The 27,912-nt window shown below is 46.1% G+C and overlaps 1 protein-coding gene across 2 annotated transcripts in view; it reads right to left on the bottom strand.

The window, feature by feature from the left end:
• The window catches only part of LOC110530232 (glypican-1), a 102,737-nt gene that overhangs the window by 19,557 nt on the left and 55,268 nt on the right, over positions 1-27,912 (bottom strand). For both annotated transcript variants that reach the window (XM_021613129.2, XM_036985802.1), the window contains one exon: positions 948-1,175. In XM_021613129.2, coding sequence (XP_021468804.1) covers positions 948-1,175 — 228 coding nt within the window. The remainder of the gene's footprint in view (positions 1-947; positions 1,176-27,912) is intronic.

Raw genomic sequence — 27,912 nt, 5'->3', positions numbered from 1 at the left:
TTGCTTTCACTAGCAAAGTGTTAAGAAATGTTCATTCAGGTTGGGTTCCCACTTGAGCTATTTGAAATGTGGTTTACCATACCTTGAGAACCTGCTACTAAGCTCCTGTGTATGTCAGACACACGTCCTTTTTTTGTGTGTGTGTGTCTTAGAGAATATTCTGAACTGAAGACAAGTGTCACCACTTTAAGTCTGCAGGTAGCCTAGTGGTTAGAGCGTTAGGCCAGTAACCGGTTGCTAGATCGAACCCCCGAGGTGACAAGGTAAAAATCTGTCTTCTGCCCCTGAACAAGGCAGTTAACCAACTGCTGCCCAGTAGACCGTCATTGTAAATAAGAATTTGTTCTTAACTGCCTTGCCTGGTTAAATAAAAGTCTGAGCCTATTGGTTATAGTCAATTATTCAGAGTGGTGTTTCATGTACACTGTAATTGTTTGAGTGTCAATTATTTTGTGACTAATACATTCTATTGGTAAATCCATTCCTCCTTTCACAGAGTCATTATTTGATTGGCTATATGCCTATAATTTGATAGTTGTTAAATTAACTACACTCCACACAGAGCACATGCTTGGGTACCAACTTAACATCCCTGAGCTGCTAGCCGCAAAAAAATCATGCTGGAACATTGGTCGCCGGGATTAGCTGTTTGTACCCAGCCTCTTAATAATTGCATAACGGTGCAAGACAGACACATGTTCATTATAGGCATACTGAGTCACTGATGCAATTATTCGCTATCTTGCTCGATCCTCCAGAGACGCACAGGGCCGGTTGCATTCATTCACATAACATTGGAGTCAGATTGATGAAATCATTTTATTATTATTCTACTTAATGTTTGGATAAGTTGGGGGGGAAAAAAGCAGCATTTATTTTCAATGGAGATTTTAAAAATGAAATATTTCAAAGATCATATTTAAGTTCAACGTGTAATGTTTACGTACCTATGAGGTATTGTCCATTGGCTCCCTTGAACAGCCTCTCCAGCAGGCGGGCCCAGAACTCGTTGAGCGCCTCCTCTATGTTGATGTTGGAACCACGGTAGTACCGTCTCAGCTCCGTGTACAGGTCAGAGAACACGCGGGTGTTCTGGGTGTACAGGAAACCTAGCACCGGGGGGTAGGACTCTTGCAGGACAACCTCAGAACGGTTCAGCAGCTCCAGGAGGTAATCTGGAATGTGACAGGAAACAGGAAGTGTAAAACAGGAAGTCCAATCTGGTGGGATTACATTTACAGTTTAGCAGACACTTGTACCCAGAGCAACTAGGATTAAGTGCCTTGCTCACGGGCACATTGATAGATTTTTGACCTAGTCATCTTGGGGATTCAAACCAGAAACATTTTGGTTACTGGCCCAATGCTCTAAACAATTAGGCCAGTGCTTCTCAACCTTGGTCATGGGGACACAAAGGGAGCACATTTTAGTTTTTGCCTTTTGATGAGTCGACCATTTGAATCAGCTGTGTAGTGCTAGGGCAAAAACAAAAATGTGCAACACCTTTGGGTCCCCAGGACCAGGATTGAGAACCAGTGAACTAGGCTACTAGCCGTCCTAGTAGGAGGATTTAGATAGACTGCCTATGTTCTCTACAGACGTCACGTTCAGGCAGTGGTAGTGCTTTACTTTGTTGTGCATAGCTTTAGTGGTTCTTAGCTGAGCTGTTGATCGATGTTTTCCTCCTTGTTCTGTTTTCTCTCTCACCCTCTTTACATGACACAGTCATCTCTTCACAGGGGGTTTGGAAGCAAAGTAAATGCAAAAATGAAAGGGTATAATTTCCCTTTTATGTGTTTTCTTTCCCAGAATCCCCCTTGCGACAAACAACAGTAGGACAAAGGTCAGACTCAAAGAGCGGTGTTGCCTATGATACAGCTCCCTGCCGTTTAGTGTAGTTTAGCTGTGAGGACTGGGGCTCTGCACCGACTTCTCCGAAACTTTACACCACTTCTCTCTCTGCGTCTCATGGCTTTGTACTGCGTATGAAAAGATGGCACAGAGATGAACCCGGAGAGGAAGTGTTTAGAATGTATTCTCAGGATAAGGATAGGATGTGCAGTGGAAGATACTGTACGCCAAACACATACAACACAATGAGTGGGATACAGAGACAGTAGAAAAAAACACAGTCAGAGGCATGCAGCATAAACTGGCACCAACAGACACAGGCACATACAGGCCTGCAGAGACACACACAAACAAAAAGCAGAGAGCAAAATCGACAGCAGACAAACCCAGTCCTGCTGGAATGGGACTCTCCAATCTGTCAGTACCATGGCTCTGACCAAAACCACACTACACAATAACAGGCTGCACTGTTCAAGAATAAATTTTCATTGCATCGTCTTTAATGCGCGTGCGTGTGCGTGTGCATGTGTCTGACTGTGTCGTTTTCTTTGAAGGCGTTCTTATCTCCTCCGGCCCGCCATACACCCCAGATGGGGAGCAGCTGAGGAGAGGAATCACTGAGCCTCTATGAAACCCCCAAGTATGGGTTAGAGAATTCCCGTAGCTCAGCAGTACTGTCTCTCTCTGTGTGTGTCTCTCTCTCTGTCTTTCTCTCTCCCTCTCTATTATATATGCAGTTGAAGTCGGAAGTTTACATACACCTTAGCCAAATACATTTAAACTCAATTTTTCACAATTCCTGACATTTACTCCTAGTAAAAATTCTCTGTATTAGGTCAGTTAGGATCACCACTTTATTTTAAGAATGTGAAATGTCAGAATAATAGCAGAGAATGATTTATTTCAGCTTTTATTTATTTCATCACATTCCCAGTGGGTCAGAAGTGTACATGCACTCAATTAGTATTTGGTAGCATTGCCTTTAAATTGTTTAACATTGGGTCAAACGTTTCGGATAGCCTTCCATAAGATTCCCACAATAAGTTGGGTGAATTTTGGCTCATTCCTCCTGACAGAGATGGTGTAACTGAGTCAGGCTTGTAGGCCTCCTTGCTCGCACAAGCTTTTTCAGTTCTGCCCACAAATGTTCTATAGGATTGAGGTCAGGGCTTTGTGATGGCCAATCGAATATCTTGACTTTGTTGTCCTTAAGCCATTTTGCCACAACTTTGGAAGTGTGCTTGGGGTCATTGTCCATTTGGAAGACCCATTTGCGACCAAACTTTAACTTCCTGAATGATGTCTTGAGATGCTGCTTCAATATATCCACATAATTTTCTTTCCTCGTGATGCCATCTATTTTGTGAAGTGCACCAGTCCCTCCTGCAGCAAAGCACCCCCACAACATGATGCTGCCACCCCCGTGCTTCAAAGTTAGGATGGTGTTCTTCGGCTTGCAAGCCTCCCCCTTTTTCCTCCAAACATGACGATGGTCATTATGGCCAAACAGTTCTATTTTTGTTTCATCAGACCAGAGGACATTTCTCCAAAAAGTACAATCTTTGTCCCCATGTGCAGTTGCAAACCGTAGTCTGTCTTTTTTATGGTGGTTTTGGAGCATTGGCTTCTTCCTTGCTGAGCGGCCTTTCAGGTTATGTCGATATAGGACTCGCTTTACGGTGGATATAGATACTTTTGTACCTGTTTCCTCCAGCATCTTCACAAGGTCCTTTGCTGTTGATCTTGGATTTATTTGCACTTTTCGCACCAAAGTACGTTCATCTCTAGGAGACAGAACACATCTCCTTCCTGAGCAGTATGACAGCTGTGTTGTCCCATGGTGTTTATACTTGCGTACTATTGTTTGTACAGTTGATCGTGGTACTTTCAGGCATTTGGAAATTGCTCCCAAAGAGCAATCCAGACTTATGGAGGTCTACAATTTGTTTTTTTAGGTGTTGGCTGATTTCTTTTGATTTTCCCATAATGTCAAGCAAAGAAGCACTGAGTTTGAAGGTAGGCCTTAAAATACATGCACAAGTACATCTCCAATTGACTCAAATGATGTCAATTAGCCTATCAAAAGCTTCTAAAGCCATTACATTATTTTCTGGAATTTTCCAAGCTGTTTAAAGGCACAGTCAACTTAGTGTATGTAAACTTCTGACCCACTGGAATTGTGATACAGTGAATTATAAGTGAAATAATCTGTCTGTAAACAATCGCTGGAAAAAGTACTTGTGTCATTCACAAAGTAGATGTCCTAACCGACTTTCCAAAACTATAGTTTGTAAACAAGAAATTTGTGGAGTGGTTGAAAAACGAGTTTTAATGACTCCAACATAAGTGTATGTAAACTTCTGACTTCAACTGTATATACAGTGCCTTGCGAAAGTATTCGGCCCCCTTGAACTTTGCGACCTTTTGCCACATTTCAGGCTTCAAACATAAAAATATAAAACTGTATTTTTTTGTGAAGAATCAACAACAAGTGGGACACAATCATGAAGTGGAACGACATTTATTGGATATTTCAAACTTTTTTAACAAATTAAAAACTGAAAAATTGGGCGTGCAAAATGATTCAGCCCCTTCTACTTTCAGTGCAGCAAACTCTCTCCAGAAGTTCAGTGAGGATCTCTGAATGATCCAATGTTGACCTAAATGACTAATGATGATAAATACAATCCACCTGTGTGTAATCAAGTCTCTGTATAAATGCACCTGCACTGTGATAGTCTCAGAGGTCCGTTAAAAGCTCAGAGAGCATCATGAAGAACAAGGAACACACCAGGCAGGTCCGAGATACTGTTGTGAAGAAGTTTAAAGCCGGATTTGGACACAAAAAGATTTCCCAAGCTTTAAACATCCCAAGGAGCACGGTGCAAGCGATAATATTGAAATGGAAGGAGTATCAGACCACTGCAAATCTACCAAGACCTGGCCGTCCCTCTAAACTTTCAGCTCATACAAGGAGAAGACTGATCAGAGATGCAGCCAAGAGGCCCATGATCACTCTGGATGAACTGCAGAGATCTACAGCTGAGGTGGGAGACTCTGTCCATAGGACAACAATCAGTCGTATATTGCACAAATCTGGCCTTTATGGAAGAGTGGCAAGAAGAAAGCCATTTCTTAAAGATATCCATAAAAAGTGTCGTTTAAAGTTTGCCACAAGCCACCTGGGAGACACACCAAACACGTGGAAGAAGGTGCTCTGGTCAGATGAAGTCAAAATGGAACATTTTGGCAACAATGCAAAACGTTATGTTTGGCGTAAAAGCAACACAGCTCATCACAATGAACACACCATCCCCACTGTCAAACATGGTGGTGGCAGCATCATGGTTTGGGCCTGCTTTTCTTCAGCAGGGACAGGGAAGATGGTTAAAATTGATGGGAAGATGGATGGAGCCAAATACAGGACCATTCTGGATGATGGAGTCTGCAAAAGACCTGAGACTGGGACGGAGATTTGTCTTCCAACAAGACAATGATCCAAAACATAAAGCAAAATCTACAATGGAATGGTTCAAAAATAAACATATCCAGGTGTTAGAATGGCCAAGTCAAAGTCCAGACCTGAATCCAATTGGGAATCTGTGGAAAGAACTGAAAACTGCTGTTCACAAATGCTCTCCATCCACCCTCACTGAGCTCGAGCTGTTTTGCAAGGAGGAATGAGATGTGCAAAACTGATAGAGACATACCCCAAGCGACTTACAGCTGTAATCGCAGCAAAAGGTGGCGCTACAAAGTATTAACTTAAGGGGGCTGAATAATTTTGCACGCCCAATTTTTCAGTTTTTGATTTGTTAAAAAAGTTTGAAATATCCAATAAATGTCGTTCCACTTCATGATTGTGTCCCACTTGTTGTTGATTCTTCACAAAAAAAATACAGTTTTATATCTTTATGTTTGAAGCCTGAAATGTGGCAAAAGGTCGCAAAGTTCAAGGGGGCCGAATACTTTCGCAAGGCACTGTATGTATAGGTTGTCTGTGCCTAACAGTGCTTGTGCCATGTTTGTGTTGCTACCATTTTGTGTTGCTGTCTTAGGTCTCTCTTTGTCGTGATGTGCGTTTTGTTCAACATTCTTATTTTGAATCCCAGGCCTCATCCTCACAGGATTCATTCTGCCTCGTTTTTTAACATTTCACCTTTATTTAACCAGGTAGGCAAGTTGAGAACAAGTTCTCAATTACAACTGCGACCTGGCCAAGATAAAGCAAAGCAGTTCGACACACACAACAACACAGAGTTACACATGGAGTAAAACAAACATACAGTCAATAATACAGTAGAAAAACAAGTCTATATACAATGTGTGCAAATGAGGTGAGATAAGGGAGGTAAGGCAATAAATAGGCCATGGTGGCAAAGTAAATACAATATAGCAATTAAACACTGGAATGGTAGATGTGCAGTAGATGAATGTGCAAAGTAGAAATACTGGGGTTCAAAGGAGCAAGATAAATAAATAAATACAGTAGGGGCTGAGGTAGTTGTTTGGGCTATTTACAGATGGGCTATGTACAGGTGCAGTGATCTGTGAGCTGCTCTGACAGCGGATGCTTAAAGCTAGTGAGGGAGATATAAGTCTCCAGTTTCAGTGATTTTTGTAGTTCGTTCCAGTCATTGGCGGCAGAGAACTGGAAGGAGAGGCGGCCAAAAAGAGGAATTGGCTTTGGGGGTGACCAATGAGATATACCTGCTGGAGCACGTGCTACGGGTGGGTGCTGCTATGGTGACCAGCGAATTGAGATAAGGTGGGGCTTTAACCCTAACCCTAGCAGGGTCTTGTAGATGACCTGGAGCCAGTGGGTATGGCGACGAGTATGAAGCGAGGGACAGCCAACGAGAGCTTACAGGTCGCAGTGGTCGGTAGTATATTGGGCTTTGGTTACAAAACGGATGGCACTGTGATAGACTGCATTCAATTTATTTAGTAAAGTGTTGGAGGCTATTTCGTAAATGACATCGCCGAAGTCGAGGATCGGTAGGATGGTCAGTTTTACGAGGGTATTTTTGGCAGTATGAGTGAAGGATGCTTTGTTGCGAAATAGGAAGCCAATTCTAACCTCCTTCCTTCAGTTAGAGCATTGAAGATGGGTCGTGGCTGGGTCTTCCAGCATGACAACGACCCGAAACACACAGCCAGGGCAACTAAGGAGTGGCTCTGTAAGAAGATTCTCAAGGTCCTGGAGTGGCCTAGCCAGTCTCCAGACCTGAACCCAATAGAAAATCTTTGGAGGGAGCTGAAAGTCCGTATTTCCCAGCGACAGCCCCAAAACCTGAAGGATCGGATCTGGAGAAGGTCTGTAGGGAGGAGTGGGCCAAAATCCCTGCTGCAGTGTGTGCAAACCTGGTCAAGAACTACAGGAAACGTATGATCTCCGTGATTGCAAACAAAGGTTTCTTAATTTTAGAAAGAAAGGGTCCAGATCGTCTAGCCCGGCTGATTTTTAGGGGTCCAGATTTTGCAGCTCTTTCAGAGCATCAGCTGCATATCACGGGGGCTGTTTGATGCTAATGCAGAACGCCACAGGATGTTTTTGTGCTGGTCAAGGGCAGGCAGGTCTGGAGAGAACCAAGGGCTATATCTGTTCCTAAATGCCCACATTTTTAAAGAATAACCAGGCATCCTCTACTGACGGGATGAGGTCAATATCCTTCCAGGATACCAGGGCCAGGTCGATTAGAAAGGCCTGCTCGCTGAAGTGTTTCAGGGAGCGTTTGTCAGTGATGAGGCGAGGTCGTTTGACCGCAGACCCATTACGGATGTAGGCAGTGATCACTGAGATCTTGGTTGAAAACAGCAGAGGTGTATTTAGAGGGCAAGTTGGTTAAGATGATATCTATGAGGGTGCCCGTGTTTACAGCTTTGGGGTTGTACCTGGTAGGTTCATTGATAATTTGTGTGAGATTGAGGGCATCAAGCTTAGGTTGTAGGTTGATAGGCCATCATTGTAAATAAGAATTCGTTCTTAATTTACTTGCCTGGTTAAATAAAGTTTAAATAAATACAAATAAAACAGTGGTGTCCAAAATTATTGATAAATATGAGCAAAAATTACAATATAAAACAAATAATTCACATACTGAACTACACTGAGTGTACAAAACATTATGAACACCTGCTCTTTCCAAGACATAGCCTGACCAAGTGAATCCTGGTGAAAGCTATGATCCCTTATTGATGTCACTTGTCACAATCGAGTTGCTTCTGCCAGGAGGCTGAAACTCGGCCACAAGTGGATCTTCTAGAAAGACAATAACCCCAAGCACACATCTAAATCCACAAAGAAATGGTTAATTGGCCACAAAAATCAACATTTTGCCTATGGCCGACTCAGACTGCAGATATGATACCCATTGAAAACCTGTGGTTTGAATTGAAGAAGGCAGTCCATAAGGGCAGATGAAAAAGATCAAGGATCTGGAAGGATTCTGTATGGAGGAATGGTGCAAGATCCCTCCCAATGTGTTCTCCAATCTCATAAAACCTTTTTAGAACAGGCTCAGTACTGGTATCCTTGCAAGGTGAGGTACTGACATGTATGGAAAACAAGGGTCACAATCTTTTTGACCCGTACCTTTTTGAGAAAAAAAGTTAATACTTGTTAAACAAAATCTTTCTCTTAACAATTGTATTGGTATAAAATAATATCATTCCCCTTTTTTGTTTGCATACAATACAGCGAGTGTCCAAAACATTAGGAACACCTTCCTAATATTGAGTTACACCCCTTTTGCCCTCAGAACAGCATACACTCGACAAGCATTCCACAGGGATGCTGGCTCATGTTGACTCCGATGCTTCCTACAATCGTGTCAAGTTGGCTGGATGTCCTTTGGGTGGTGGACCATTCTTGATACACATAGCAAAACTGTTGAGCGTGAAAAACCCAGCAGCGTTGCAGTTCTTGACACTCCAAGCAGTGCGCCTGGCACCTACTAACCTAGTCTGTTCAAAGGCACTGAAATATTTTGTCTTGCCCATTTACCCTCTCAATGGCACACATACACAATCCAGGTGTCAATTGTCGCAAGGTTTAAATATCTCCTCCCCTTCATCTAGACTTATTGAAGAAGATTTAACAGGTGACATCAATAAGGGATCATAGCTTTATCCAGGATTCACCTGGTCAGTCTATGTCATGGAAAGAGCAGGTGTTCCTAATGTTTTGTATGATCAGTGTACATACATACACTCATTGGCCCATTTGTTACGTACACCACCCATTCACAAAAATGGATCGCTCCAACAGACAGTGAGTCAGGTGGCTGTGGCTTGCTATATAAGGCAGGCAGACAGGCATTGAGGCATTCACTTACTGCTCGATTGAACATTAGAATGGGCAAAATGAGTGACCTAAGTGGCTTGGAGCGTGGTGCCAGGCGTATCTCCGAAACAGCCAGCCTCCTGGGCCAGTGTGTAGGGTTTACCGAGAATGGCTCAACAAACAAAAAAACATCTAGTCAGCAGCAGTCCTGTGGGCGAAAACAGCTAGTTTATGAGAGGTCAAAGGAGAATGGCAAGAATTGTGCAAGCTAACAGGCGGGCCACAAACAGGCAAATAACGGCGCAGAACAGCGGTGGAGTGCAGAACAGCATCTCGGAGTGGCAGACAACCACACTGGGTTCCACTCCTATCAGCTAAAAACAAGAAGAAGTGGCTCCACTGGGCACGTGATCACCAACACTGGACAATTGAGCAGTGGAAAAACATTACCTCACCTATAGTAATGTTTTTCTCTCTCTCTCTCTCTCTCTCTCTCTCTCTCTCTCTCTCTCTCTCTCTCTCTCTCTCTCTCTCTCTCTCTCTCTCTCTCTCTCTCTCTCTCTCTCTCTCTCTCTCTCTCTCTCTCTCTCTCTCTCTCTCTCTCTCTCTCTCTCTCTCTCTCTCTCTCTCTCTCTCTCTCTCTCTCTCTCTCTCTCTCTCTCTCTCTCTCTCTCTCTCTCTCTCTCTCTCTCTCTCTCTCTCTCTCTCTCTCTCTCTCTCTCTCACTCACTCACTCACTCACTCACTCACTCACTCAAACACTCACCCCTGTTAGATTGTGGTCCCTATGGGGTCATACATGTGGGCGACTGAGACACAGACACCGCGAGAAGACCTACAATAACAACATACTGTATCCCCAGCAGCTACCTGAACGCTCAGGGTTAAAAAAAACAAAAAAAGGCCTGATATTCCAGGCCTTTCAGAGCAGTGCTTGGTCGCTGTGTGTCTGACTGGATGACAGATCGTTCCCCTGCCACCTGACCCAATGCCAGTCAGACAGACTTCTCCGGAACTCTGTGTCTGTTAGGATTAGCCGGGAGTGCCGCTCTGCTGTCACACACACACAGGTAGAAACACACTCACATAGATGCGCACACACATACACACACTGAACTCTTAGAGTATACGCACGCACGCACACACACGCTCATGCACACACGCACACACACATACACTAAAATCTCAGAGAGACTGACACTGTCTGTGTGTTTATCCTAGAGCAGGGGTCTCCTTTTGTAGCATGAGAGCTACTTTTTAAATGAAAAATATATATATACTGTATTTAGCTTTCAAATAGGCACATTCATCTCTTCTCCTCTCCCCTGTAACTCTTCCCCGGGTCCTTAGTGTAAAAGAGAAAGTAGTGCACTATGTTGTCAACTCCTCTCCGGGTCCTTAGTGTACAAGAGAATTTTCTGCAAATATACCTCGTAAAATAATGGTTCATAAACAACTCTAAGGAGGCCCCTATAAAATCTGTGATTTTCCCCTGCAAATTATTTTTATTTTTATTCGTTTTATATTTTCACAAATGATGTTCTCCGTTTTACTAAAATTCCAATTGTTCATAGAGAAACAACAGAAATGTGATGTTCTGAGTCCATGTCCTCGCTCAAATCACATCAGAAGACTTTTGATTCTTGGTTGTAATTTCCCTTTAATTGCACATCTAGCAACTGAGGAATGTGCATCTACTGTGCCGGTCTAGTGATGGTTCTGTACAGCTGCTGCTCATTTCATGGCAGAGTTACTAAATAACAAATAGTACATACAAATTATATACTTACTCATGATATGCTTCTGTCAGGAAAGTCTACTTTGCAGGTAACATTTAAGGTTTTGGGCATAGTTTTTCTGTCAACCCACAAGATGGTTATCACATCAACTGGCTTTACACAGAGTGATAGACAAAATGCACGCACCACACAGACATACATGGGAAATATTGTTGGAACTGAATTGGCAGATATTGTGTTAGGTTTGGCTTTTTAAGCCAATAGTGGCTGAACAGGGGTGGGATGATGTCAATGTTGCGTTGATTAGATAGTAGCTGGGTGCTTGGCTGTGTCTGATACTCGTGAGATTTGTTTATGACAGTTTGTGGTGGAACACGTGTAAATTCCATGCACTTTCAGAATTGTTTGGCGAGCTCCTCATAGGTGGGCTGCGAGACCTGTTGGAGAGCCCTGTCCAAGAGTAAACAGTACTTACAGACTGACAGCCTGTGACACGAGCAGACTGTTGCTGGGGCTATACTGTTGTCTTAGCTGGCTTGGAAGACACACTGGCTAAAATAGAAAAATACAGAACAGCCATGCTTTGGCTCAAAGTCATGTATATTTTTTATACAACAGAGTAAATTGCAGTCAGACAATACATGGTATCCCTTCAGATAAGATTTACACATGGGCATGTCAGAAATCCTAGACATTTCTTTCAAGAAAGTGTTTAGTAATCTCCTACTGTTCCATAGGGCAGCCAGTCCCCAGCCAGTGCCCTTCAGCCCTGGTGACTAATGACCATCATTAACATGACACAGTGTGTGCGAGCGTGTGTGTGTGTGCCCGGGCACGAATATGTGTGTGTGTATGACCTTGCTCTTCCTTTTTGTTTCTAAGGGACCCCAGAGGGACCACAATCTAGCCCTCCAAATCCCCTTCATCCCCCTCTCAACCTTTCCCCCTCCACCTCTCCCTCATCAGCACCATGACCTCCGGGGGGGGGGGGGGGGGGGGGGGGGGGGTGAAGGGTTGAGGGATAATCATCCCCAGTGACAGAGCACCGGGCTGTGGTGACCAGAGGGATAGGAGAGGCGCTGTAAAGCTATACGCTGCTCTATACTGGGCATATGCTAACACAATAACCCAGGTATAATGTGCAATTAGGAATATTATTTCACATGCATATAATAACCCGCACATGTACCTGCTCACACACTTCTACATGTTGGTACGTCCAGGCCAATTCAGACTGCTTGTTCTGCCTCTCGTTCATGTTTTGCACGCACTTTGTGATTTAGCGCCATTTGCTGCCCATTTCATGTATGGCACGTCGTATTTCTTCTATGGGACTTTGTTCTGTGGCGCTTCCTGTAAAACAGGAAGCAGGAAGTGTTTCGTTTGATGAAGCACATTGGTCAGGCCAGCAATGGACTCATGGGATTATGTGCCATCCTTTTATGCCTGCGTAAGCATGGCTTGTGAATATTAAAATGTTTAATTAGCCATTCATCTAATTACATTAGGAAGTATTTTGCATTTCTAATGCTTAGAACATTGTGATTATGTACCTTTACATTGCTAGTTATGTTAGCCGTTTGCCGTCCAGTGTACATATGCTAGCTACCATTGGTATAGCCTATTATTTCACACCAGCAGAGTTATTTAGCATGTTAGGTGCTTGGAACAGTGCACTTGAACTTCTATGCTGTATTTCTGTATAAAACACAGCTGTCACCTAAGCTTTTCAAACTAACAGTATTTGGCGCTAGCTATTCCTGTTATGTATAGAGAGCTTGTCGGGGCAATGCTTTCGTACTGTATCTGTCTTTTCGGTTTCACTCCGTATTCATTGACTTCCCGTATGACTTCAGCACACCACTGGGGGTAGGAGGCTATTGTCTGACCCATGTCGCTTGGCTGGCTGTCTAATTTTGGTTCGAGACACCTCAAGGAGGACAGTACACTGCAGATTGAGGACCTTTATGATGAAGAATGTGTTCTTCTATGATCCTGTTTTGCATTTTGTAGTTGATGTGTATCTTTGTAATTACAGGGCTCATTTACAAAAGAGACCTTGGTCTCAACATGGCTCCCTATCAAAGTAAAGGTTAAATATATCCTCTCTCTCTCTCTCACACACACACACACACACACACACACACAGCTCTGGTGGACATTCATCCAGTCAGCATGCCAGCTCCACACTCCCTCAAAACTTGAGACATCAGTGGCGTTAGTGTGTGACAAAACTGCACATTTTCGAGTGGCCTTTTATTGTCCCCAGCACAAGATGCATTGTGTGACAATCACGCTGTTCGAATCAGCTTACTCTTATGCCACACCTGACAGGTGGATGGATTATCTTGGCAAAGGAGGAATGCTCAATAACATGAAAGTAACCACATTTTTCTGCAACATTTGAGAGAAATAAAAGTTTTATGCGTTTGGAAAATGTCTGGGATCTTTTATTTCAGCTCATGAAACATGGGACCAACACTTTACATGCTGCGTTTATATTTTTGTTCAGTATACTGTTCAAAAGTTTCAGGTCACTTAGAAATGTCCTTGTTTTTTAAAGAAAAGCACACTTTTTTGTCCATTACAATAACATAAAATTGATCAGAAATACAGTGTAGACATTGTTAATGTTGTAAATGACTATTGTAGCTGGAAATGGCAGATTTTGTAATGGAATATCTACAAAGGCGTACAGAGGCCCATTATCAGCTACCATCACTCCTGGGTTCCAATGGCATATTGTGTTAGCTAATCCTAGTTTATCATTTTAAAAGGCTAGTTGATTATTAGATAACCCTTTTGCAATTATCTTAGCACAGCTGAAAACTGTTCTGATTAAAGAAGCAATAAAACCGGCCTTCTTTAGACTAGTTGAGTAACTGGAGCATCAGCATTTGTGGGTTCGATTACAGGCTCAAAATGTCCAGAAACAAATAACTTTATTCTGAAACTCATCAGTCTATTCTTTTTCTGAGAAAAGAAGGCTATTCCATGCGAGAAATTGCCAAGAAACTGACGATCTCGTACAATGCTGTGTACTACTCCCTTCACAGAACAGCGCAAACTAGAATAGAAAGAGGAGTGGGAGGCCCCGGTGCACAACTGAGCAAGAGGACAAGCACATTAGAGTGTCTAGTTTGAGAAACAGACGCCTCACAAGTCCTCAACTGGCAGCTTCATTAAATAGTACCCGCAAACACCAGTCTCAATGTCAAGAGTGTAGAGGCGACTTAGGGATGCTGGTGTATAAGGAGCATCAGCATTTGTGGGTTCGATTACAGGCTCAAAATGTCCAGAAACAAATACTTTCTTCTGGAACAATGTCTACACTGTATTTCTGAACAATTTGATGTTATTTTAATGGACAATTTTTCTGGCTTTTCTTTAAAAAAAAAAGACATTTCTAAGTGACCCCAAACTTTGGAACGGTAGTGTAACTAACTCCCTTTCTCTGTTTGAAATATTCACCCTTCATACCTGACTACTGGAAACCATATACTCAATACCAGCCACTTTGCATAGTCCACAAAAACATGCACCCACGGGGACACACACACACACACAGTAGTTTACGCGTTCTATCTTTCTCCATAATCCTGTTGATTCTCTCATTCTCTCCTCCATTCCCTTCTCTCTCCTCTCACCCCTTACAAGATAAGCCCTGGTATTGATGTGGGATTCAGTGCCTTTGTGTTTAAGAGTTGATGTTGATCCTCCTCCCACTACCAATTACTCCTACTGAAAGCTTACTGGGCCTACCCTGTACCACGTCTGCTCATTGCAGGCTGATCCTGAATCAGTTTCTCCCTCAGAGGGCTTACTGTGGCCTGGCTACAAACAACTGATCTTGAATCAGTTTCTGACCCAGGGGGCTTAGTGTACTGCACCACTGCTATTCATCCTAATGATCCTGGATTACTGTCCCCCACAGGAGCCTTATACATAGTGATTCTGATGTGATAACCTGATGATCCCAATCTGATCACTCACCACTCTGACATCATGATACCGTATGACATTACCACCACCAGAGCTATATCCAGAGGGGTGTGTGCGTGCCTGCGTTTGTGTGTGTAACCTCGTGTGAAAATAGGACAGCACAAGGCATGCTATCTTCCTGGGTCATTCTCAGGCCATTCACTGGATAAGAAACAGACTAGCTGTATCTGTTGTCAGGCCCTTCTCCCGACTCTGTCCTATACAAAACAGCACTAATGAGGGTCATCTGAAACCTCTCCATCTCACCACACACACACACACACGTACAGATGTAAGATCATCATCGGATCACCCTGTTGCAGGGGAACTTTGCTGCAACGAAGGACATTTTAAACATATAGTGTATTTGAGGTTTAGAAAGTCTTCTGAACTTTGTGATTTCCAGTTGAACATTTCAGACTAGGTTTTCCCTTACAACATTTTTTTCAAACCCTACAAAAATGTCCATGAATTATAATCCACATAATAATTCAAATTTCTTGTTGCTGCAGGATTGCTTTCCCGCTGTAGCAAACTGGCATACACATTTGCACACACACGCGCGCACGCATGCACACGCACACACTGTAATAGCTCTGTATGGTTCTGGACACGGATAGCCTGTGCATTAATTTGTGGTGAGGCAGGAAATGGAGACACAGAGGGAGAGAGAGATAAATGGAGAGAGGGAGGAGGAGTGAACTGTCGAGGCCTCTGCGCCAATGTATCCCGTCCTCCTAATTGCATTTGTCTAGTTTGACAAGTGAATGATCAGATTAACAGTCTGCTCCTTGGCTGAGGGAAGGAGGGAGGGAGATGGACTGAGTGAGTCAGCGAGGAGATCGAGGGAAGGAGGGAGGGAGATGGACTGAGTGAGTCAGCGAGGAGATCGAGGGAAGGAGGGAGGGAGATGGACTGAGTGAGGCAGCGAGGAGATCGAGGGAAGAGAGGAGGGAGGGAGATGGACTGAGTGAGGCAGCGAGGAGATCGAGGGAAGAGAGGAGGGAGAGAGATGGACTGAGTGAGTCAGCGAGGAGATCGAGGGAAGAGAGGAGGGAGAGTTGGATGGGATGCATGTGGTTGCTTTAGGCCTGGCTTGGCCGTTCATTGATCTCTCTCTCTCTCTCTCTCTCTCTCTCTCTCTCTCTCTCTCTCTCTCTCTCTCTCTCTCTCTCTCTCTCTCTCTCTCTCTCTCTCTCTCTCTCTCTCTCTCTCTCTCTCTCTCTCTCTCTCTCTCTCTCTCTCTCTCTCTCTCTCTCTCTCTCTCTCTCTCTCTCTCTCTCTCTCTCTCTCTCTCTCTCTCTCTCTCTCTCTCTCTCTCTCTCTCTCTCTCTCTCTCTCTCTCTCTCTCATGCACAACAAAAATAACCAACAAATTTACTCTGGGCCTTGGTTGGGGCCAAATGTAACCTATTCTGTTACAAAACACTCCATCACAACAGCCTACCATAATGACCCTTGATGCTTCAACGCCCTCATAATTCTGTCAAATCATACATCTCAATGAGCCTCAACTACCTCCAGCTGTATATTCCTGTTGCCCAAACAATGGACCACATTCCCAAGGCCATAGTCAGACAGTGGAAGAGGATGTTGTGGTGAGAGATAAATAGAGAGCGAGACAACAGGGGGATGTTAGCCTGCAGGCATCAGTTGATGAATGGTGTCTCTCAGCGTGTGTGTGTGTGTCTGTTTAATATAGTGGTCTTTAATGGCGTCTAAGTGCTTCTTAAGGGGCCGTTGCACACCTTGGCTAATGGCGCTAACAGCACCGCTGATAAGTGTTGTGATGGATGGAGAGCTGTCAGTCTCTCTCTCTATCTCTTAAACTATGTTTCTCACTCTGTCTGTCTCTATTTCCCTCTATCCACTCCCTCCTCTTCCCTCTATCCACTCCCTCCTCTTCCCTCCTCTTCCCTCTATCCACTCCCTCCTCTTCCCTCTATCCACTCCCTCCTCTTCCCTCTATCCACTCCCTCCTCTTCCCTCTATCCACTCCCTCCTCTTCCCTCCTCTTCCCTCTATCCACTCCCTCCTCTTCCCTCTATCCACTCCCTCCTCTTCCCTCTATCCACTCCCTCCTCTTTCCTCCTCTTCCCTCTATCCATTCCCTCCTCTTCCCTCTATCCACTCCCTCCTCTTCCCTCTATCCACTCCCTCCTCTTTCCTCCTCTTCCCTCTATCCACTCCCTCCTCTTCCCTCCATCCACTCCCTCCTCTTCCCTCCTCTTCCCTCTATCCACTCCCTCCTCTTCCCTCTATCCACTCCCTCCTCTTCCCTCTATCCACTCCCTCCTCTTCCCTCTATCAACTCCCTCCTCTTCCCTCTATCTACTCCCTCCTCTTCCCTCTATCCTCTCCCTCCTCTTCCCTCTATCCACTCCCTCATCTTCCCTCTATCCACTCCCTCCTCTTCCCTCTATCCACTCCCTCCTCTTCCCTCTATCCACTCCCACCTCTTCCCTCTATCCACTCCCACCTCTTCCCTCTTCCCTCTATCCACTCCCTCCTCTTCCCTCTATCCACTCCCTCCATCTACTCCCTCCTCTTCCCTCTATGCTCTCCCTCCTCTTCCCTCTATCCACTCCCTCATCTTCCCTCTATCCACTCCATCCTCTTCCCTCTATCCACTCCCTCTTCCCTCTATCCACTCCCTCTTCCCTCTTCCATCTATCCACTCCCTCCTCTTCCCTCTATCCACTCCCTCTTCCCTCTTCCCTCTATCCACTCCCTCCTCTTCCCTCTATCCACTCCCTCCTCTTCCCTCTTCCCTCTATCCACTCCCTCCTCTTCCCTCTATCCACTCCCTCCTCTTCCCTCTATCCACTCCCTCCTCTTCCCTCTATCCACTCCCACCTCTTCCCTCTATCCACTCCCACCTCTTCCCTCTATCCACTCCCACCTCTTCCCTCTTCCCTCTATCCACTCCCTCCTCTTCCCTCTATCCACTCCCTCATCTTCCCTCTATCCACTCCCTCCTCTTCCCTCTATCCACTCCCTCCTCTTCCCTCTTCCCTCTATCCACTCCCACCTCTTCCCTCTATCCACTCCCTCCTCTTCCCTCTATCCACTCCCTCCTCTTCCCTCTATCCACTCCCTCATCTTCCCTCTATCCACTCCCTCCTCTTCCCTATATCCACTCCCTCTTCCCTCTTCCCTCTATCCACTCCCTCTTCCCTCTTCCCTCTATCCACTCCCTCCTCTTCCCTCTATCCACTCCCTCTTCCCTCTTCCCTCTATCCACTCCCTCCTCTTCCCTCTATCCACTCCCTCCTCTTCCCTCTTCCCTCTATCAACTCCCTCCGCATCCCTCTATCCACTCCCTCCTCTTCCCTCTATCCACTCCCTCCTCTTCCCTCTATCCACTCCCACCTCTTCCCTCTTCCCTCTATCCACTCCCTCCTCTTCCCTCTATCCACTCCCTCCTCTTCCCTCTATCCACTCCCTCCTCTTCCCTCTTCCCTCTATCCACTCCCTCCTCTTCCCTCTATCCACTCCCTCCTCTTCCCTCTATCCACTCCCTCCTCTTCCCTCTATCCACTCCCTCCTCTTCCCTCTATCCACTCCCTCCTCTTCCCTCTATCCACTCCCTCCTCTTCCCTCTATCCACTCCCTCCTCTTCCCTCTTCCCTCTATCCACTCCCTCCTCTTCCCTCTATCCACTCCCTCCTCTTCCCTCTATCCACTCCCTCCTCTTCCCTCTATCCACTCCCTCCTCTTCCCTCTATCCACTCCCTCCTCTTCCCTCTATCCACTCCCTCCTCTTCCCTCTTCCCTCTATCCACTCCCACCTCTTCCCTCTATCCACTCCCTCCTCTTCCCTCTATCCACTCCCTCCTCTTCCCTCTATCCACTCCCTCCTCTTCCCTCTTCCCTCTATCCACTCCCTCCTCTTCCCTCTATCCACTCCCTCCTCTTCCCTCTATCCACTCCCTCCTCTTCCCTCTATCCACTCCCTCCTCTTCCCTCTTCCCTCTATCCACTCCCTCCTCTTCCCTCTATCCACTCCCTCCTCTTCCCTCTATCCACTCCCACCTCTTCCCTCTTCCCTCTATCCACTCCCTCCTCTTCCCTCTATCCACTCCCTCCTCTTCCCTCTATCCACTCCCTCCTCTTCCCTCTTCCCTCTATCCACTCCCTCCTCTTCCCTCTATCCACTCCCTCCTCTTCCCTCTATCCACTCTCTCCTCTTCCCTCTATCCACTCCCTCCTCTTCCCTCTATCCACTCCCTCCTCTTCCCTCTATCCACTCCCTCCTCTTCCCTCTATCCACTCCCACCTCTTCCCTCTATCCACTCCCTCCTCTTCCCTCTATCCACTCCCTCCTCTTCCCTCTTCCCTCTATCCACTCCCTCCTCTTCCCTCTATCCACTCCCTCCTCTTCCCTCTATCCACTCCCTCCTCTTCCCTCTATCCACTCCCTCCTCTTCCCTCTATCCACTCCCTCCTCTTCCCTCTATCCACTCCCTCCTCTTCCCTCTATCCACTCCCACCTCTTCCCTCTTCCCTCTATCCACTCCCTCATCTTCCCTCTATCCACTCCCTCCTCTTCCCTCTATCCACTCCCTCCTCTTCCCTCTATCCACTCCCACCTCTTCCCTCTATCCACTCCCTCCTCTTCCCTCTATCCACTCCCTCCGCTTCCCTCTTCCCTCTATCCACTCCCTCCTCTTCCCTCTATCCACTCCCACCTCTTCCCTCTTCCCTCTATCCACTCCCTCCTCTTCCCTCTATCCACTCCCTCCTCTTCCCTCTATCCACTCCCTCCGCTTCCCTCTTCCCTCTATCCACTCCCTCCGCTTCCCTCTTCCCTCTATCCACTCCCACCTCTTCCCTCTATCCACTCCCTCCTCTTCCCTCTATCCACTCCCACCTCTTCCCTCTTCCCTCTATCCACTCCCTCCTCTTCCCTCTATCCACTCCCTCCTCTTCCCTCTATCCACTCCCTCCTCTTCCCTCTATCCACTCCCTCCTCTTCCCTCTATCCACTCCCTCCTCTTCCCTCTATCCACTCCCTCCTCTTCCCTCTATCCACTCCCACCTCTTCCCTCTTCCCTCTATCCACTCCCTCCTCTTCCCTCTATCCACTCCCTCCTCTTCCCTCTATCCACTCCCTCCTCTTCCCTCTTCCCTCTATCCACTCCCTCCTCTTCCCTCTATCCACTCCCTCCTCTTCCCTCTATCCACTCCCTCCTCTTCCCTCTATCCACTCCCTCCTCTTCCCTCTATCCACTCCCTCCTCTTCCCTCTATCCACTCCCACCTCTTTTTTCATCTGTTTTCTCCTCCTCCACACCCTCTTTCTTTCACTGTCCCTCTCCAAAATGTCATATTTTTCCATGTCTCTCCCTTCATTGCTCGCTGTCCATCCCTTTCCCCCTCGCTCTTCTCCTTCTCCTGCCAACTCTCTCCTTCTCCTCTACCTCTTTCCTCTCTCTCTCCTGTCTCTCCGTTCTACCCTCTTCTCCTTCTAACCGTCTCCCGTCCCTCTCTCCATATTCCTCTCTCCTCCTTTTCCTCTCTCTCTCTCCCGCCTGTGTCCCTCCTCTCCCTCCCGCCATCCTCTTTTCGCAGTAAGTGATGTGCTTGGTGTATTAAGAAAGCTGTAACACTGGCTGCTGCCCGACGAGATTTGCATGCTGAGACCACGAGCCAATCAGGCGGCATAATGGAGCATATGTCCTTGGCACTTATGACATCAGCAGAGGTGACCCTGAAAGCAGGACATTTGTCTGAGAATTAATCAAATATGTTGGCGCCAAAATAAACGCCATGCTGGGTCTAATTTAGGGGGGACAAAATCACGTAATGTGGACAATCCTAATGTTTACTGATGGTCCCAAGACACTTAAATTCATGTATTCAACCTCATTGAACTGCTTATAAATCATAACAGATTGTGATAGGATTCTTTCTGCTTTTAGGTGGTATAATCCTAGAACTATATAACGACCTCGTCATTAGATGAAAGCCCACTGTTTTGCTCAGACAACCATGAAAACAACTTCTTAGAGACATTCAATCCCAGCCAACCCAATTTGAAACAGAGTTTCTTCACGGGGCAATCTGCAGTTTAAACAATATCACAGTGGTTACCCCATCACTGTTTCGTAAAAAAGAAAACTAGGGGATGGGGCTGGAAATGTAACCCCTCTGAAATTCACAGACAGAACTACGGATGCAATTGCTGACCATCCATGATATCAGCATTATACTTTGGACCATCTTTTGAGGCTGTACTGTGTTTGTTTACAAACACAGGAATAAAACAAGCTGATATTGGGGGCTCTGATCGGGGTAAGACAGCTGAACTAAGCCCGAGAGGCATTTCTAAATGATAACCTTCATGAATCGATATCGACATATCATGAATGTAAAAGTCACACGGGGAATCCTTCCAGTTCAAACAGGTTCCACGAAGAACACTGAAATGGGTGTTCAGGGAAACCCCTGTGTAAAGGTTCAAAACGGAACCTTAACGTAACGCGAGGGGTTCCATTTTGAACCTTCTTTAATAAGGGCCATGTTGCAGAGCTTAGACGTTGCCGACACCTGACAGATCTTAGTGTGGTTATTTTAAGGGTCAGCCAGCCACATCATATGCCATAGCAGTTTGTTAGTCGATCACACAGTCGATGGCGTGGCACGCAGCCATTGGTTGTCGTGTCGAGGGCCTTAGCTGTGGAACGCGCTCGAAGCATTGAACATCTCCAGGGTTCACGGAGTCGCCCTTTATTCTAAGTGTAGAACTGAGTGTGCCCGTCAGCCAGAGCTCTGTGATCACATCTACTTAAATGAGGAGTAATCTGCATCGCAGGCAAAAAAAAATACAATTGGCTGACATACACAAGGCAATAACCCACTGGCTAGTGATACTGGAGTGTTGTGTCTGTCGAGAGTCTGTGTGTATGAAGGGCTGCTGTTCAAAGTGCCAGGCTCTCACTCTCTCTCGCTCACTCACTCACTCACTCACTCACTCACTCACTCACTCACTCTCACATGCCTGGCATGACACCATCAGGCCCTCCACCACCTGCCAGGATAACAGCACCTTCTGTCTGGCACAGCTGCCTGCCATCCAACACCTCTCCCTTAGGTGTCTTTCCTTGACGTTCTCTTTGACCTCTACTCCTCCACCTCTCTCTCTCGTTGACTTTCAGCCGCCAATGTTCGTTTGGTCTCTTCAGGTGTTTGTCACTCGGCCTCGCCTGTCACTTTCTGACTCCCTCTCATCCTCACACACACACTCGCCCTCTTTCGTGATTTATTTCTCTCTTTCTCTCATTTTCTCTTTCGTCACATAGCTCCAACCCACTTTCCTCTGTGGGCAGTGGAAGCTGACCCCTGCTGTCCATTTCTTTCCATTGTTAGCAGCTGGCAGCTGGTAGCACCCACTGCTCTCTCTCCACACACACACGCTCTTCTGCCTCCACGGCTCCACAGTTTTTTCCATAGGACCATATGAGGAGTCCATGAGAAGGGAAACTATGATAAACCCCTCATTTATGAAGAATTAGAGGTTTTGGCTAAACTGATGCTTCGGTGCAAATCTATTCAACAGATATATGTGCCCAAGCCTGACGAATTGTTTATGTCTCTCGATTTGTGTTTATAGTGATACAAAGGAGGGTGGATCTGTTGTAAACACACGCATGCAGACAGACACACACACACACACACACACACACAAAGGTGACTCAGGCAGAGGAAGGAGGAGCGCACACACAAACATTTTACATGTTACAGTTCTCCGAAACTTAGAGAGTTAATACAGATCTGCTATCTTAATTTGATCCCTCCGTTGTCACGGCAGGAAATGCAAATCGTCCACATAATAATTCACATCTACTGTTGCTGCAAAATGATTTTCCTGCTGTGAGAAGGAGGGTCAAGTTTAAGATAGCACATCTATATTTCCTCTTGGTGAGAGTCACACTTGCCAGTCTTCTGAAACAGATGTGCTCTGCTCTTAACTCGATGGGTTAGAGTTAGACCTCCACAGTCCTTTGGGTCTACAGTACAGCCTCCCTGCCTATCCCGGCTGGGACGGTAACACCCTACACTTAGCCACATGGCACAGGCCCACACCCAGCTAATCACACACTGATGAGGAGAGACTCCAGACGGGACTAGGACATAAGTCATACACTTCCCCACTGGGCACAGACGTCATGTCGATGTTAGTTTTAGTTGATTCAATGTCATCACATTGAACTGTTTGGTTGAAATGATGTGGAAACAACCGACTAGGCCACTTGTAATCTTATGCACTTGTACATTCCTCCATCAACACTTCTGTCTCTTAACTACTTAACCATCACCACAGCAAGCAAAGATACTAAACTACTACCAGATGATGAATTGCTCTGATAGAGTAAAAGTCACTGAAGTCCTCAAACCTCATATGTTTCATGATACACACAATTCATGCCCTCTGCACATTCAAAAAGACAAATAAGTTATTGTTATCATGGGAGGGCACAGCTAAGACTCTGTCCAGTCCAATGGACAGTCCAGTAATGGGAGGGCACAGCTAAGACTCTGTCCAGTCCAGTAATGGGAGGGCACAGCTAAGACTCTGTCCAGTCCAATGGACAGTCCAGTAATGGTAGGGCACAGCTAAGACTCTGTCCAGTCCAATGGACAGTCCAGTAATGGTAGGGTACAGCTAAGACTCTGTCCAGTCCAGTAATGGGAGGGCACAGCTAAGACTCTGTCCAGTCCAATGGACAGTCCAGTAATGGTAGGGTACAGCTAAGACTCTGTCCAGTCCAATGGACAGTCCAGTAATGGTAGGGTACAGTTAAGACTCTGTCCAGTCCAATGGACAGTCCAGTAATGGTAGGGTACAGTTAAGACTCTGTCCAGTCCAATGGACAGTCCAGTAATGGTAGGGTACAGCTGGACAAGTCAAAGGGGGCCCTTGCCTACCAATAGAGGTCCACAATGGAAGCAAGTCTTTTGATTTCTTTTGTGTATATTCACTAGATATAGACCACACATTTAACACAATAGTTTTAAGGATTTTTTTGTAAGGGAATGGGTTGGTAGTTGAGGTAGCTTGTCGAAGGGAGGTCGTAATGATCGAGGTAGGTGCAGGTGTTTTTATCCGTAGGACGATGAAGAGCGCCAGTTTCTTTTGGTGGAGGTGCGTGGTTGTCCGTAGGACGATGAAGAGCAGGCACTTTTGGTGGAGGGGTGTGGTTCTCTGGCAGGTTGCAAGCAAGGGCACCAGATGATGGAAGCCATCACAAAGAAGGCTTTGGAGGCTGAGACAGGGGCCAGAGGAATGGTGGTGAGCTGTGTGGGGGAATGGAGAGACACGTCGTCGCTCATCGGATGTGAACCGGGTGAACAGGATGGACAGGCTTCAGTGAAGTGTGAGGAGGACGTTGGGAGGTTGAAGGCCCGAGGAGTGTGATCGCAAACGGACTGGAAATGGTTGGTACGTGGAGCAGAGGAAGTTGCTTTGCGGTGTGGTGTGGCCTGCTGGAGCAGGGAATAGGTTGTTAACTTAGAGGTTGTGTCCGAGGCTAATCCGAGCCTGTGGGCTTGCGTTGGAGGCTAATTCGGTGGCTGTGGGCACGAAGGATGACGGGCTGGGTCGTTGGCCAACGGGGCTGGTTTGAAGGCTGAGGAGGCTGGTGTTGAACAACGATGAGGCTGGGTTGAAGACTGCTAAAGGCTAGGTCTATGGCTGATGAGGCTGGGTCGATGGCTGGGATGAAGACTGGTGAAGGCTGGGTCAACCGCTGATGAGGCTGGGTCAAAGGTTGGGACAAAGACTGGTGGGGCCGGGTCCGAGGCTGGTGTCGAACACCGACGAGGCTGTGTGGAAGATTGGGCTGGGTTGAAGACTGGTGAAGGCTGGGTCAAAGACGTAGGTGAGCTGCAAGATGGTTGGGATAGTGAAGCTGTTGATGTGTTGTTCACTTCCATGTTGAAGAAGTCGGCTGTGGATGGAAGGGCGGCGGTAGTGGGTTAAGGTCTCCGGCCCAACCGGCATGGATGGTGCCTGTGAAGAAGGGATGAGGGGGATGTTGGATATAGAGAGTTTAGGGACAGAGAGATCTGGGATAGGCAGGGGATGGAGAGAGGAAGGCTGGAGCGGTGGTGGTGTCAGGAACTGTACCCGAGAGAGATTGGAAGGAAGAGAGGTAGATTTAATGATTGGGGTGGGGTGGGGTGTTGCACGTTGCGCAGGGGGGTGTTTGCACTGGGGTTGGGGTGTGTTGCGTGTTGTGCTGGGGGTGAGGAAGGATGGAGTTTTGGCCTCCAGGCATGAGAACGAGATGACTGCACCTTCTGAGCCAGCAGCGGGAGCAGAGCCAGAAGAGCCAGCAGGAACGGACAACAGAGAAGACAATATGGAGAGGGGAGCAAGCATGGGATCTCCCCGGTAAAAATCTATTGCTTGCTCGCGGAGGAACCTCTTGAGGCCGACCACCATCCAGTCTGTGATGGCTAGTGGCTTGCACTTGTTGCCGCTGTAGGCCGCAAATCGCCCTCGAGTGTAGCAAGAGGAGTTAGCCAAGGTAGCTGGTGTGGTGGGCCTTATGGCGCTTGTCAGGCGACACCGGGGATGTGCGGCGTTGGCAACAGAGTCAAGTGGAGGAGGCTGGGAGTCGCTTTGAGACGACAGGGATTCACGGGCCCGGCGGATGGGTCTGGAAGGTCTGGCTGGGTATCTGGGCCTGGGGTCCCAGGTGCTCAGAAGTGGTGCTCAGAAGAAGCCGGCGGTGCATGGCTTTTTTCGGGTGGATCGTGGAGCTCTCGTTGGCTCCCAGTGTCTGTCTGGAGTGACGGGGGCGCAGGTCTTGAAGTCGGTTTTGTTTAGTGGGGGAGCCAGTGGATGGTTGGACCGGCTGGCTCGGTCTGGCTGAGCGCTGTAACTGAGTATCCTAGAACAGGTCTTCATCGGAAGGAGAGAGCTGTTCCATGGCGGAGGTTGTGAGTAACAAACAAACTAATCATTATTGAATAACTAAACAGAAACTGTGAAAACAAAGACCTAGCGGTTAAAGTGGCTAGTTGGTCAAATTAGCCATAGAAATGGCAATCGCAAAAGCTGTCGGGCAGGCAAGAGTAGCGAACTACAAAAGCTTGTGACTTCTGGTATAACGCAGAAAGCAAACACACAGGTTAGTGGTAGAAAAAGTATAAATGCAGGCAATGATTAGAGGGGAGGGATTGAGAATGTTTTGGGTGTGGTCTTTCCTCCCAAACGTTGGCTACATAAATATAGATGCAGTAGTCCTATGCTACTTTGGTATCTGTGTCTGTTGCCTGGTGTAACATTTTAATCTATTCAAAATAGCCAAATCAAATCAAATGTCTATCCAGACAGTCTGATGTGTCCACAGAGGTAACTAGGAGGAGGCAGGGAAGTGATGAGCTGTGATACTGTATCTAATGTGGCTTATCACACTCCAATTAACACGCTCCACTTCTAATCTCATAATAAAAGAAACTCAACAACAGATGGTTTACATCTGACCGTCTCTCTTTTTCTCTCTCTCCGCTCTCATCCCTCTGTGATCCCCCCCCCCCCCCCATCCTGCTGTCTTCTACTTCTGATGCTCAGGGAAGTGAGACAGATGAGTGGGTGGGAAGGAGGGTGGAGGGGATGGGTCTGGTCACTGTTTTGGGTCAGGTAGGGTCAAACACTCTTTTTCACAGAGAAGGGGAAAGTATGCTAGTTAGGAATGAAGGAAGAAGAGGGAAGAAAGGGGAGGTTAGGGAGGTTGAGGATGTCTAGTAATGATGCATTTTAATGTTGCAAATAGTGGCAACGCACACACAATCCATTGGGGAGAAACAAGCAGAGAGAGGGCACACAAAAAGGGAGAGATCGCATGACTGGAGGTAATGAGAGAGAATGGACAGGGCTGTACACTTTAACCACTACATGAACACGACACAAAAACAATCAACAGAGAGACAACGACCTTGACTTGACCTGCAAACCAAACCAAAATTCTGACATCCATCACTCATCTGGTGTCTGCAGTACACTGCAATCCCAATAAGAAATCTACGGTGTTAGTGGACTGATGAAACCCCGCTCCTGCTTTGAGCTACTGATCGCTTGCGTGGCCTTTAATAGGGCTGTGTGTCTGTGTGTGTACGTGTTATTTCTGTGTTAATATTCTGCCACTGTCCTAGCTAGAACATTTTGTTCCTTGGAAGTTGTGGGAACGTATGTTTTTGGTTTCCCATTGGTTCTGGGAACAAAGCTATAAGTTTGCTGACTGGTAAAATAGAAATTTAAATAAAATGTTGCCTGTTCTGGGAACTTACATTTTTAGGTTGCAGAGAGAGAGTTTCATCATAGCGCTTGATGGTTTTTGCGACTGCACTTGAAGAAACTTTAAAAGTTCCTGACATTTTCCGCATTGACTGACCTTCATGTCTTAAAGTAATGATGGACTGTCATTTCTCTTTGCTTATTTGAGCTGTTCTTGCCATAATATGGACTTGGTCTTTTACCAAATAGAGCTATCTTCTGTATACCACCCCTACCTTGTCACAACACATCTGATTGGCTCAAACACATTAAGAATTAAAGAAATTACAAAAATGTACTTTTTAGAAGGCACACCTGTTAATTGACATGTATTCCAGGTGACTTTTTGAAGCTGGTTGAGAGAGTGCTAAGTGTGTGCAAAGCTGTCATCAAGGCAAAGAATGGCTATTTGAAGAATCTAAAATATTAAATATATTTTTATATGTTTAGCACTTTTTTGGTTACTACATGATTCCATATGTGTTATTTCATAGTTTTGATGTCTTCAATAGTATGTGTGATGGGATGTATAGATATTATGGACAGTATGTGGATAGAATATGTAGTATATCTGAAGAACACGTAGGATAGAATAGTAAATGTTCAGGAATAGTTGAATAGGATGACAGAATAACTAGAATACAGTATATACAAATGTAATGGGTAAAACAGTATGTAAACATTATTAAAGTGACCAGTTTTCCAGGTCTATGTACACTGCTCAAAAAAATAAAGGGAACACTTAAACAACACAATGTAACTCCAAGTCAA

The sequence above is a fragment of the Oncorhynchus mykiss genome, chromosome 8 (genome assembly GCF_013265735.2).
Source record: "Oncorhynchus mykiss isolate Arlee chromosome 8, USDA_OmykA_1.1, whole genome shotgun sequence".
NCBI classification, from domain to species: Eukaryota; Metazoa; Chordata; class Actinopteri; order Salmoniformes; family Salmonidae; genus Oncorhynchus; species Oncorhynchus mykiss.
The sequence above is the reverse complement of the archived record's forward strand: the minus strand, read 5'-3'. Positions and strand labels throughout refer to the sequence as shown.